Source organism: Glandiceps talaboti, chromosome 10, assembly GCF_964340395.1.
Source record: "Glandiceps talaboti chromosome 10, keGlaTala1.1, whole genome shotgun sequence".
Classification (NCBI taxonomy): domain Eukaryota; kingdom Metazoa; phylum Hemichordata; class Enteropneusta; family Spengelidae; genus Glandiceps; species Glandiceps talaboti.
Window position 1 is genome coordinate 24,358,498 of NC_135558.1, and position 14,639 is coordinate 24,373,136.

The 14,639-nt window shown below is 36.0% G+C and overlaps 1 protein-coding gene across 1 annotated transcript in view; it reads left to right on the forward strand.

The window, feature by feature from the left end:
- Nucleotides 1-14,639, forward strand: part of LOC144440768 (uncharacterized) — a 176,060-nt gene that overhangs the window by 37,245 nt on the left and 124,176 nt on the right. Inside the window, exons 4-5 of the mRNA XM_078130147.1 lie at nt 1,355-3,784; nt 6,342-6,585. Coding sequence (XP_077986273.1) covers nt 1,355-3,784; nt 6,342-6,585 — 2,674 coding nt within the window. The remainder of the gene's footprint in view (nt 1-1,354; nt 3,785-6,341; nt 6,586-14,639) is intronic.

A 14,639-nucleotide genomic window follows, 5' to 3' on the forward strand; every position in this document is an offset into this window, starting at 1 on the left:
TCTCGGTGGGAGATATGCCGGCGTCACAATTTAAAATAAGCCTCATGGAACGTTTCAGTAGACTATTTAATCGGGTGTTGTCGATCTTGCTGCAGCAGCCCCATACTGCTTGTCAGTAATCAAAGTGAGGTAAAATAAAGCTATTATAGTATTGTCGCTGTGCCGATTCTGGAAGGAAGCACTTTATTCGCGCCAAGAGATTAAACTTAGATTTAATTTTCTTCACAATATTGTTTACATGTGAAGACCATGACAAATCATTGTTTATGACTATTCCCAACAACTTTTCACTTAGAACATTTTCAATATCATAATCATCCAGTTTCACATTCAAGTCACTACTTGACGAGTTGTAATTAGCATACATTTTGTCTTGTCAATGTTAGGGCACATTTTGTTTTCAGTACACCAATCACTAATACCACCAAGAGCATCGTATGTATGTATGTATGTATGTTTACTATGTATGTATGTATGTACGTACGTACGTACGTACGTATGTATGGGTGGATGGATGTACATGTATGTATGTACGTATGTACATATGATATGTATGTGTGTATGTCTGTCGGTGTATGTATGTACGTACGCATACACGCACACATGTATGTATGTACGTATGGGTGGATGGATGTATGTACGTACGTACGTACATATGTATGTGTGGATGTGAACCATGTACATGTAAAGTCAAAACTGCCAGACCGATTGTCTTGGTATTTGGTAGGGACTTTACTTAGGGTGTGTAGATGAAAATTGTCCAAATGAAAATGATAAGATCAATGAAATGCAAGTTATGCCCAAAAGAGTGATATTTCATCTGATCAGTTTTCTTTTCAGTGTAACCAGATGTTTGTGGGGTATAGATGAAGAGCTGTTGATGAAAAGATTGTACAATTATTAATATGCATATTATTTTGGTAAAAAATTCAAACTTTAAAACTACTTGACAAAACTATGTATGAAGGTATACCTTCTTTATGACTTTTTATATCAGTTGTGTGCAATACCATTGATGCTATTTTGTTATGATGACTAGGTACATGTAAATTTATCAAAGCATCTTAGTGGGCTTCAAACCAGTAATAGCAGGGTTATCCTTCTACAAGTTACAGTTGAATGTAAAGGAAACTAACAATGTATAAAGTGTTCCATCTAAATACTGAAAGACTGAAAGAGACACATACATACGTGTACATGTATACATGTATGTATATGTTAGAGAAATTGTAATGAAACCAAGTAATTGGCTAGAGAGAGTTTAGATAACAGGTGATTATACTTTTGTAAATTGCTACCAGTAGAGATAATTTGTGTTCTTACGCTTGTACAACTTTGTCTTTTATCCAATCAGATACAGCAGCCGTGTCGCAAGCAGCTGCCCAGTATTATAACCCAGATCTTATTCAAGGAGTACCAAACCAGGCACCTCCTGTGACAGGAGATCATCATCACAAGACTGTGAGTGAAAGACTCTCTGATACTGGAAGTATGGATAGTTTATCAGGTCCCATAATATTCACAGCACCAGAAGGTGCATGGTCAGAGCCACATAGCCGAGGTAGTCCTGCAATAGCAGATATCATACCATCAACTAGTGATCAGTCTGTCAGACCAGGACGGGCTTCATCTGTTGACTCAATTAAGAGTAATCATAGTAGTACTAGCAGTGGTATGCCTTCCCTTGGTGAACTGAATCTAAGGCATGGACGCACCTCTTCTATTGAATCAAACAAGAGTAGTCATAGTGGTGGAACTGGTCACCGTTTGTCCCATCAGAGAGAATCTGCACTACCAGAAACTGACACAACAGAAGAGCCACAAATACCAAAACCTGACCGCAGCCAGAGTGACTCTCAACAAAGAGGTGCAAGTCCCAGAGAACAGTCACCACATATGCCAACATCTCCTGGTTCTATAATATCAAAACCACCAACTCCTCACAAATTCGAATTAGCACCTATAATACAACAATGTGACAACCGCAGAGAACAACATGCTCTACAAACTCAGACTAACACTTCTGGTGAATGTAATCAACCAAGTTACGGTATGAGAGAACAGATGCCAGACTTCCCAGGTCATGGACCTCAAGGGAGTATTCCTTCAGAAATATCTAAGACAACAGCCATTATATATACTGATCCCCCTTCAGTAGCTTCACAAATAACTGTAGATGATGGTCCTCCACTCAGCCCACGATCCCTAGGTCGAGATGTACTACAAAACATTAATCATGACAGAGATGGAAGTCCTTTCCAGCCACCAAGTGGGCCAGGATATCCTATAAGCCATGGAATACCAGCACCTATTGAACAAAACATCCCTCCTAGCATACCAGCAGCAAGTATACCACAGAAGGAAGTCATATCAAGAGACACTATAGGATATTTAGGAGGACCTCCTTTTCAACCAGACCCTATTTCTCAATCAGTTATTACAACATTACCACTTTCTAAACTTCCACTTGAAACCTCTTTCCAACAAGCACAGAAACCAGCATTGGGAGAACAGAAACAACAGGGTGAAAATATCATTCCACTTGGTGTCAATACAGACCTTACGCAACCAATCCTGACTCGCAATCAACATGGAAATGATGGCAGAAAACCCCAAGACCAAGGGCATCCAGCATCAGCAAAGATAAGACAAGAAAATCTCAGAGCATATATTCAACCATCTCCACCTACTAGTCTATGGGCCACTGACAGTATACCGTCACTTCCTAGTACCATAGTTTTAGCTCCTCCTGTTTCGACAACATCCAGTACACCAAGCTCTCAAAATTCAGTGACTTCTCAACCCCCACAACCAGATCAGACCAGTCAAGCTTTCCCAGCCAGTAGACCTCTATTGTTAATGCCAGCTAGTCAGACACAGCAAGTTCCAACCCCTGTTCCAATTCCCACAGTCCCGTCAGCTGTGCCTTTATCCCATAATCCTGTTCCTAGTGTAATGCCAGTGTCTGTTCCTTCTGTCCAAACCAGTGATACTAGAAGTAGCCAGTCTGTATATGCTAGTAGTGATGGTAATTCTAAACACTTGGTAAACAAGGCTGTTGAGAAGCTTGAAAATCTTAACTTCATGAACACAGTCACCCAAGCAAATAATCCAAATAGTCACCAACCCAAAGCACTTACAAGCAGTGCCAGTCAGATACATCAACCTACTGCTGCTCTTCTAAAACCAGTTACAGAACCAGCAATTCAACAACAGCAGTTAGGTAGTCAAGCCCCAGTGCAACAAGTGAAACAGTTGGAACAAGAGATACTGCAAGAGGGACAGAATTTGCCCTTGCAGCAAGAGGCATCTAGTAAACAGCAGCAACACACACCTCAGTATCAACAACAATGGAATCAAATTGAACAGGTACAGAGAATATCTCGTCCAGACCAGAGTCATTACCAGGACACAAAGGATCAACAATACTTACCCCAACAGCCCCCAAGAAACCATTTCCCTAGTGGATCTGTGCAATATCCAGATGATAAAAGATATCTCCAGCAACCACACCACCAGGGGCATGACCCACACTATGATAGACCATTATCTAGACAAAGCTATGATTCATTTGATGACCAGTATCGGCGAGATCAGTATGACCAGTATGGACGTCCATATTCAAGACAAGGGCAAGAATATGAAAGACCTCACTCTCGACAAGGCTATGAACAAGACAGATACTATAGGAGGGGACGGGAATATGGATATGACTATGATGATCCCTACAATAGATCATATGGTTATCAAAGAGATTACTATGGCAGATCCAGAGATTACTATGGTAAGTTCACAGAGTATTTGAGTCTCATTTTATGCTATAAATAAACCCTTGCCACAGGGAAAAGCGGGCATGAAATTGATTGATTGGTTGATTGATTAATTGATTGATTGATTGGTTATTTGGTGGAATGATTGATTGATTGAATGAATAAGTTTTGTGGTGAAATAAAATTTATTTTGTGTGTGATATTGATCACTTGACTAATTGATTTTTGAGGTGATATAAAACTGTTTTTTCTTCTTTCCCAAGCTAGGTTTCTATCTTTCAGCTGTATATAATTTTATCTTTATTGACTAAAAAAGACATCTTGTCCATTCTTCTCCTCTAATCTAAATTCAAACACCCCTAATCTCATAACCACCAGGGGTATCAATTACTGCCATAATTTTCTTTATCTCTCATCTACTGGTTTATTATCCACACTGAACAAACAACCTCTCTTTTACACTAATGTGTACATGAATGAGTATTTGTTTGGTGTGACAATAACCCAGAATATAAAAGATAAACTTTATCATAAAGCAAATTATTCCTGAATTTATTCATGAGACACAGGAAAGACAAAATCATTCTTACTGAAGAAGTTAGTTTATTTATATACATGTACATTTGCTGTTTACCATACTGGGCAACTTTATTTTTTAACATGGATGTAAAAAAAATTGTATCAAACTACAATGTACTTATTATATTGGGCTGAAATCCAGGGCAAGGCCAGAGTACTCTGAATTTTGGTCTGGTGTGTTTCTCCCTTTTTAGCTCCCGTATGGGAGGTAATGTCGTGGGGATGTCTGTCTGTCTACAATTTTGTTCCACTGATATCTCAAAAAGTACTGAAGCAAATGTTTTACAATTTACTATGTGGCATTATCGGGCTGTAACGTAGCGCTGATTAGTTTTTGGTGGGCGTGGCTTGCATAATTAATGATAATTTCTATAATTAATGAGACATACATGTAGTGAATCCCTTTTAATAGTAGGCACCCAGTCAGGCCTAATTAGTCCCAGCCGGATGAAGTCGGGGACAGGGACTTATGGATTGGGTTCCGTCTGTCCATCTGTCCATCCAGAGCCGTTTCTTGGAGATGCCTGGACCAATTTTTTCAGACTTGGTACAGGGACAATATACAATGGCATACATATGCACGTCAATTTGTTTCATGATATGATCCAATATGGCCGCCTAGTAGCCATTTTGTTTGCAAATTTTCCCTGTCCAAAGCCATAACTCAGACATGCTTTAACAGATCTCATTCAAAGATGGTATTAGGATAGTTTTCTATGACATACATTTGCATCTTCATTGTTGTCATTATACGATCCAATATGGCCACCTAACAGCCATTTTGTTTGCGAATTTTCCCTGTCCAAAGCCATAACTCAGACATGCTTGAACAGATCTCATTCAAAGTTGGACAGTGTTCTATGATATACATGTGCATATTCATTGTTGTCGTGATACGATCCAATCTGGCTGCCTGTCAGCCATTTTGTTTGCGAATTTTCCATGTCCAAAGCCATAACTCAGACATGCTTGAACAGATCTCATTCAAAGTTAGTATTAGGATAGTGTTCTATGACATATGACATACAAATGTACATGTGCATATTCATTGTTGTTGTGATACGATCCAATATGGCCACCTAGCAGCCATTTTGTTTGCGAATTTTCCATGTCCAAAGCCATAACTCAGACATGCTTGAACAGATCTCATTCAAAGTTGGTATTAGCACAGTGTTCTATGACATACATGTGCATATCCATTGTTGTCGTGATACCATCCAATATGGCTGCCGAGCAGCCATTTTGTTTGTGAATTTTCAGCCATAACTCAGACATACTTGAACATATTAGTGAGCCGTTAATTATTTTCATTCAAATTTAATACAATTAGAAATAACATTTTCTGCCAAATTTTCATCAATTTTGACCATTTAACCAATATACAAAATTTTTGTAGGACATAATGTTGGTATTTTGAATTTTGTTTGTAACATAAATATTTTGTTTATTTGTGATATGTCAATAAATAAACAACCCATGTTTGTTTTATTAATATTTTATTATTTTAATCTATATGTTTGTTGTGTATGTGACATTTCAATGTATGTATTTGCAAGTATGGGGTAGAAAATTTATTTTGCTTTCATTGTTTCAAATGATACCTTATTTTTTAAAAATGTGCAACTCTAAGTATTTTTATATCAATTTGATTACATAACACTCACTGTTACCTTATGTTTGTGAGGGGGGCTGAAGGAGCACAAACAATCCCATGAAGCCAATGGTGGTGAAGAGTTAAATTGACTAAGCAAGTAAAGTGAGTTTTTTCATTTGCAACTTCATGCGACAGCTACCATGGTCCTTTGATATACCAATTGTGTCCCAACCCTTAGCTAAATACATCTTATTTTATCTCTACACAACCATGACCTCTATAAATGAATTTTGACAACCCTAAACTTATAGCCATATGGCACCTCTGGAACTACATGTATGCTTTTGATTGCAAATGCTTCGTAGTTATAAGTTGTACTATTTGATGTGCGCTTTCAGAATATGATGAGTATGGCAGGCCATACAGAAGTGGGAATTACTATGACAGAAGGTATTATGAAGATTACAAATACAATGAGGCATACAGAGATGAATACAATAGACGGTACTATGATCCACAAACAGGACACCATGTAAGGGATCCATATGAAAACTATGATAGACAAGGCACTGAGTCTCAATCACAGCCAGAACAGTGGAATAGAGAGTCACATGAACAGGCTGGAGATGTGACTGATGGAAGGTAAGTTACCAAGAGATTTCTTGATGTTATTATGTCAAGAATCTCATGTTAAGGTCCATATCCAAGGTAAGTATGGCCTGTCATTACAGAGATTCTTGCTAGGGTAGTGACACTATTCCAAATCCAAACTATTCAGTTAATTAAGTTCATTGTTAGCTCCCAAAGGTGGAGCTTACAGCTGTCGCCATAATAAGTGAGACACCAAGCCAGCAGTAGTAATAATAATGATATATTGTTTAAAGACCATTACATACAAATGTCTCAATGCGCTGCACATAACAAATCACAAAACTTAAAAACAAGATTCAGACAAAAAATAAAATAAAAATAAATACATGATAAAACTGCCAAGGACAACACATCATAAAATCACAACAGTTTGATTAAAAACAACAAAAGAAACAATACAGGACACACCACAGAAAACAACAACAAAAACTTTCACCAACATTATTGTTGAACCACTTCAACAATAACATTGATGAAATAAGAACGTTTTAAGACTTGCCTTAAATGCTTCAAAATTCTCTAATAACCGAAGAGCAGATGGAAGATGATTCCACAGCTTTATTGCGTATACAGTAAAAGCACTATCACCATATAATTTGGAAGGATTTTTTCCATGAACCTTAACAGGAAAGGGCTTCAATCTCACTCCAACACTCTCTCGTGTTGTGTACTGGTTGATTAATAGCAATTAGATCCGACCCCAATGATGGATAATTTTGAACATAGTACAAAGAATCTTGAAACGAATCCGCCCCAGTTCAATGGGATCCAGTGCAATTCTTTAAGTATTGTAGTCATATCAGCATGACGACCCATCCTCCTGGTAACCAGCCGGCCGAGCAGTGCTGAATACGCTGAAGTTTGTTGATTTTATACACAGGTAATCCAAAAAATAAACTATTACAAAAATCCAACTTTGACGTCACAAAAGCATGAACCATTTTTTCAGTGCTAGTGTGGTCTAAAAGTTTCCGAATTTTACCTATAAACTGCCAAAGTGAATGAGACATCTCTCTACAAAATTGACGAATTTTACCTAACTGCCAAAGTGAATGAGACACCTCTCTACAAACTTGATGATTTTTACCTAACTGCCATAGTGAATGAGACACCTCTCTACAAACTTGACGAATTTTACCTAACCGCCAAAGTGAATGAGACACCTCCCTACAAACTTGACGAATTTTACCTAACTGCCAAAGTGAATGAGACACATCTCTACAAACTTGACGAATTTTACCTAACTGCCATAGTGAATGAGACACCTCCCTACAAACTTGACGAATTTTACCTAACTGCCATAGTGAATGAGACACCTCTCTACAAACTTGACGAATTTTACCTAACTGCCATAGTGAATGAGACACCTCTCTACAAACTTGACGAATTTTACCTAACTGCCATAGTGAATGAGACACCTCTCTACAAACTTGACGAATTTTACCTAACCGCCAAAGTGAATGAGACACCTCTCTACAAACTTGACGAATTTTACCTAACTGCCATAGTGAATGAGACACCTCTCTACAAACTTTACGAATTTTACCTAACCGCCAAAGTGAATGAGACACCTCTCTACAAACTTGACGAATTTTACCTAACCGTCAAAGTGAATGAGACACCTCTCTACAAACTTGACGAATTTTACCTAACTGCCATAGTGAATGAGACACCTCTCTACAAACTTGACGAATTTTACCTAACTGCCATAGTGAATGAGACACCTCTCTACAAACTTGACGAATTTTACCTAACTGCCATAGTGAATGAGACACCTCCCTACAAACTTGACGAATTTTACCTAACTGCCAAAGTGAATGAGACACCTCTCTACAAACTTGACGAATTTTACCTAACTGCCATAGTGAATGAGACACCTCTCTACAAACTTGGTGAATTTTACCTAACTGCCATAGTGAATGAGACACCTCCCTACAAACTTGACGAATTTTACCTAACAACCAAAGTGAATGAGACACCTCTCTACAAACTTGACGAATTTTACCTAACCACCAAAGTGAATGAGACGCCTCCCTTCTGAATTTTACCTAACCGCCAAAGTGAATGAGACGCCTCCCTTCTGAATTTGACCTAACCACCAAAGTGAATGAGACGCCTCCCTTCTGAATTTGACCTAACCGCCAAAGTGAATGAGACACCTCCCTTCTGAATTTGACCTAACCGCCAAAGTGAATGAGACGCCTCCCTTCTGAATTTTACCTAACCGCCAAAGTGAATGAGACACCTCCCTTCTGAATTTTACCTAACCACCAAAGTGAATGAGACGCCTCCCTTCTGAATTTTACCTAACCGCCAAAGTGAATGGGACGCCTCCCTTCTGAATTTGACCTAACCACCAAAGTGAATGAGACGCCTCCCTTCTGAATTTGACCTAACCGCCAAAGTGAATGAGACACCTCCCTACAAACTTGACGAATGTTACCTAACTGCTAAAGTGAATGAGACACATCCCTACAAACTTGACGAATTTTACCTAACTGCCAAAGCGAATGAGACACCTCTCTACAAACTTGACGAATTTTACCTAACTGCCAAAGCGAATGAGACACCTCTCTACAAACTTGACGAATTTTACCTAACCCCCAAAGCGAATGAGACACACCTCTACAAACTCCAAATGATGATAATCCTGCATTTTATGATGATATGAATAAAACTCTTCATATTTTTAGTTGCAGCAGTTGTTGTTTGTGTGGACTTTAATACAGTCCAAGATGTGAATGTAGACAAAGTTGGGAAAAATATAGTTAATTATCATCATCGAGCACTTGATAGCATTAGGCAAGTCATGCTGGCATGGGATTTGTTAGTCTATCAGCTAGCCCTCGGATGTTCTTCCGATAAAATACGACACACAGCCGAACAACGCTATCGAGGATGGAACATCCGAGGTCTAGCGAATGTCATCAGGATATAAATAACTGCCAATCAGAGAACCGTATTAGCGACAAGCACAAACAGAGGACAATAGCTAAATGTTCATGCATATTCATCTTAAGGAGGGGCTTGTAAAAATAACCACCAATGCGTTAACTAAAATGTGTGAATGACAACGTCTACACACTCATCAAACACAATTACCATAAACTGATAAGACATAGTAATGACATAAATGTGTTTGTCAACACCTGCATGCAGAGATTGAATATATTAAAGTATATATATGCATATATGGCCCAACCCACCGCTTATCGTAATCTCAATGGAATGTCCGGTCTGAAAATGACATTCGCTAGACTGTTCGGGTGAGCCCTCACATGCGAACTTCGTTCGCTCATAGTTATAGCATCGAATGAAAGCCCGAACGTCTAGCAGCAAGACTAGGGATTTGTATGACATTTGGCAGTTATGTAATCCCTCAAAGCGGCATTACACCTGCAGGAGAGGCCAGTTGGCTAGTATGATTGATTATATTTTAGTGCCCTCTTCTACTGTACCTAAAATAACCAAAGCGAGGATTGAAGAGTTGTACAGTTGTGATCACTGTTTAATTTGTGTCGGTTTCAAAACTAGTGACATTCCCCGTGGTAAGGTAATTGGCATTTTAATTTATCTCTTGTTAATGATCAGTGTTTTGTTGATAACTCTAAACATTTTATATCTGAGTTCTTCGAGATCAATAAAGATATGACAAACCCACATTGCATGTGGAACACATTTAACTTTTTCACCACCATTGGCCTCATGGGATTGTTTGTTCTCTACCAGCTCCAGCTCCCTCACTCACATAAGGTGAGAATGGGTGTGGTGTGATAAAATTGATATAAAAATACTTACAGTCGCTCATTTTTGAAAAATATATGTAAGGTTCATTTCAATGCAAAATAAATTGTCTGCATCATACTTGCAAATACATACATGTACACTCACACACCCGAAATAGGATTAAAGTAATAAAATATTAATAGAACAAACGAGTTGTTTATTTATTGACATATCACAAATAAACAAACTAAATTCAAAATACTAACATTTATGTTCCTACAAAACTTCTGTATACTGGTTAAATGGTCAAAATTGGTGAAAATTTGGCAGAAAATGTTATTTTCAGTCGTATTAAATTTGAATGAAAATAATTAACAGCTCACTAATCCGTTTATGACACTACAGTTCCCCCCCCCCCCCCACACACACACACACCAGAAGTGGAAATGTACCAAAATATCTCAATTCATTGCCTCAAGACTTTCTGAAAAATGAGCTTCTGTAAATATATTTCTATATTTGACCGGACAACAAAAAATTATCTCAAAATTTATTCTCTAAATCTGTAAAAAAAAAAATGCCTATAAATCGGTAGTATCGGCACCAAAATCAGATGGGCAAAGTGACGCTATTTTGCCATCATGCATACCAATCAATGGAAATATGCAGCTAGCTAGCTATTTGAATGTATGCCACTGTAATATGATTGTTTCATAGCGTACACCAACATTCAACAACCACCTACTAGTAGTCAATAATGCTATCCAAGTCGAAATTAAATAGACATTGTCATGAGCAGAGCCTTTATTTACATCGTAAATGTTAGGGGAGACAATTTTGACTGCGGCCATGTTGAAATTTGAATTTTTTTCTAAAAAAACCCATGCTAAAAATCCGATCAGAAAATCCTCAGATTATGTGTACTCTACCCACCACTGACCAGTATAAATTGAACTTGTATGAGTATTATTCATTACTGAACGTTACCACAAAAAATATGACCAAATAATTCTTTATGTCGGTAAAAATTGTCCCCACAGCGATAGTAGGGGCGTAGGTTACAAGTCAACAAGTTACGTATTTTGCTGACTTTCACTACAACACCCGTAAATTCCCCATTGGGAGATCATACAAACTTAGTGGTACATTGTACTTCTGATGCTTGTACCGTTCCCATGACCAACGACATGTATTCAAAAATGTATTTCTGGTGAAATTTTGTGGAAATTTCTTTGGACAGTTGACAAATTTACATTGTAGGATGTTATAAGAGCCGTTAATAACTTCCGCCATGTTGAAATTCAATTTTGCTAGCGCACACAAAAATTATCACCGCTCATCATTATGTACTTGAAAAAACGATGAATATTGAGGTGTTCAAGATCTTGGTAGATATTTATTGCTTTTTGTATCATTATAACAAATATGTACAATGTATACATGTAAAGAAAAATAATATTAAATAATGGGTAAATTTGACCAAAAATGCGATTTTCTTACTTTTTTCACCCCAAATCAATGTTCTTGACAAAGGTGTCCAGTGTACAGGGTTTTAGTTGATATTCATTACTTATAGCAATACAATACTGAAAATGAACATTTTTGTATGGAAAATAATTGACCAAAAATGCCTTTTTAAAAAATTTTTTCACATTTTTAACAAGAATCTTGAAGTCTTCCAAGATCTCAGTAGACGTTTATTGCTTGTTGTATCATTATAACAAACATGGATACTTGTAACAAAATTGATATTAAATATTTGGTAAATTTGACCAATAATGTCATTTTTTCACTTATTTCACCCAAAATCAACATTCTTAAAAAGGTGTCCAATCTATAGGATCTTGGTTGATATTTAATTACTTATAGCAATCAAATACTGAAAATGAAAATTGTTATGAAAAATATTTTCATATATTTAGTCAATTTGTCCAAAAATGTCATTTTATAACTTTTTCACCCAAAATTGACAATTTTGACAAGAATATTGGGGTCTTGAAGATCTTAGTAAATATTTATTGCTTGTTGTGTACTTATCACAAATATGGATACTTGAAACACAATGCAGGATAAATATTTGATAAATTTGACCCAAATTGTGAAATTGGCACTTGCTGGGATGTAACAGATAAGCTCATACAACAAATCGAGCATTTGTTTGCCATGTCCATAGCCAGAAATGGTGCAACAGTATTAATGATGTAAGGTATAACGATACTAGGCAACTGGATAGTCATTCAGCAAATGAACACCTACAATATATTCTTAGCATGGACTACCATATGGATAAACATTTTTAAAAACTGTACAGTTGTGCTACAACGCCATTGGCGGTGTGTTTTTTTTTCCTTTAAAACTCGTTCTACGGTGAGTGCTATGCTACAATGTTCTGTAAAGCTTCACATTACATGTTGTGGTTGGCCAGGAGATCACTAACAGCAATGGGCAAATAGCAATGAATGAGAAAAAATAACTTGTTGCATATTTATTTATTTATTTATTTATTTATTTATTTATTTATTTATTTATTTATTTATTTATTTATTTATTTATTTATTTATTTATTTATACTGACATCCAACAGGCAGAGCCCAATAACTGGAGGCAGTCAAAATGTAGAGAACAAATGAACATGACATGATACAAAATAAACTAAGAAAAGAAAGAGAACAAAGAAAAACACGCAACATATAAAAAAATGAAACAACCATCTGACCGACATCATATACATTCAACAACGACAGGCTTATCAGCAAGAGATAAAAGAACAGTGGACACTTGGGTTTTAAAAACACAAAAACTAGAGAACAGATCAACATCAAAACTATATACACTATTTAAAAGGCTCATAGCCCGAGATAAAAATGAATATTTTGAAAGATTATGTATGTTCTGTCGTATTCCAACAATTGTCTGTAGGAACAACAATCTCAAAACTTTGCCCTTACGGAAGGCATTCAGTTTAAATCTGGTAAAATAAATTATTCTAGCATGGCTGCAGTACAATAATACACCTGTGATTAATTGTGATGATGTTTGCCTACAGTTGCTTTCTAATAATTCTAATTTTCGCATTAATGATAAACCACTTATTTGGGAGAAGTTTTTAACTAATGGTGTTGTTTTCCTTAATCTGTTGGATTTGAATCAAAAGTTTTATACGTTTGACATTTTTGTCGAATTTATGGTATTATATGTACTGCTTTTCATTACACGCAGCTATACCTGAAGATTGGAAAAGAATCCTTGCCAAACCTAATTCTGTGAAGATTTTTGTTTGTGTACCTAAGTTTCATATTAGCAACTTTTTGTGTAGCATGAAAGTCAACCGGAATATGTACAAGTATTTTTTACAGATAGAAGCTCCAGATGATATCCCTGTACACGTTATTCAGTATTGGCACGATGTTTTAGATTTTGTCTTCCCTTGGAACAATTTATTTTGACTTTGTCATAAATCAACGATCGACCTTAAATTAAGAAACTTCCAATTTAAACATATTTTTAAGATTTTACCATAAAATAAATTGTTATTTTCTTGGGGTGTAATTGACTCTCCTTTGTGTTTGTTTTGTAAAGAGACCATTGAGGCTTATTTTCATCTATTTTGGGATTGCAGCTTTGTCGCTTTATAGAATAGAATAGAATATAACTTTATTGTCCATTTACAGAAATTTTCCTTTCACTTCACCAAAATATAAAAGGCACATTAAAATACATATATACACTATAAATAATTACAGTAACACAAACACAGTTACAATCTTACAATAAAATATATATACACACTAAAATAATTACAGTAACACAAACACAGTTACAATCTTACAATAAAATACATATACAAACTATAAATAATTACAGTAACACAAACACAGTTACAATCTTACAATAAAATACATATACACACTAAAATAATCACAGTAATACAAACACAGTTACAATCTTACAATAAAATACATATACACACTAAAATAATTACAGTAAAACAAACACAGTTATAATCTTCCAATAAAATACATATACAAACTATAAATAATTACAGTAACACAAACACAGTTACAATCTTACAATAAAATACATATACACACTAAAATAATTACAGTAACACAAATACAGTTACAATCTTACAATAAAATACATATACACACTAAAATAATTACAGTAAAACAAACACAGTTATAATCTTCCAATAAAATACATATACAAACTATAAATAATTACAGTAACACAAACACAGTTACAATCTTACAATAAAATACATATACACATTAAAATAATTACAGTAACACAAACACAGATACAATCTTCCAATAAAA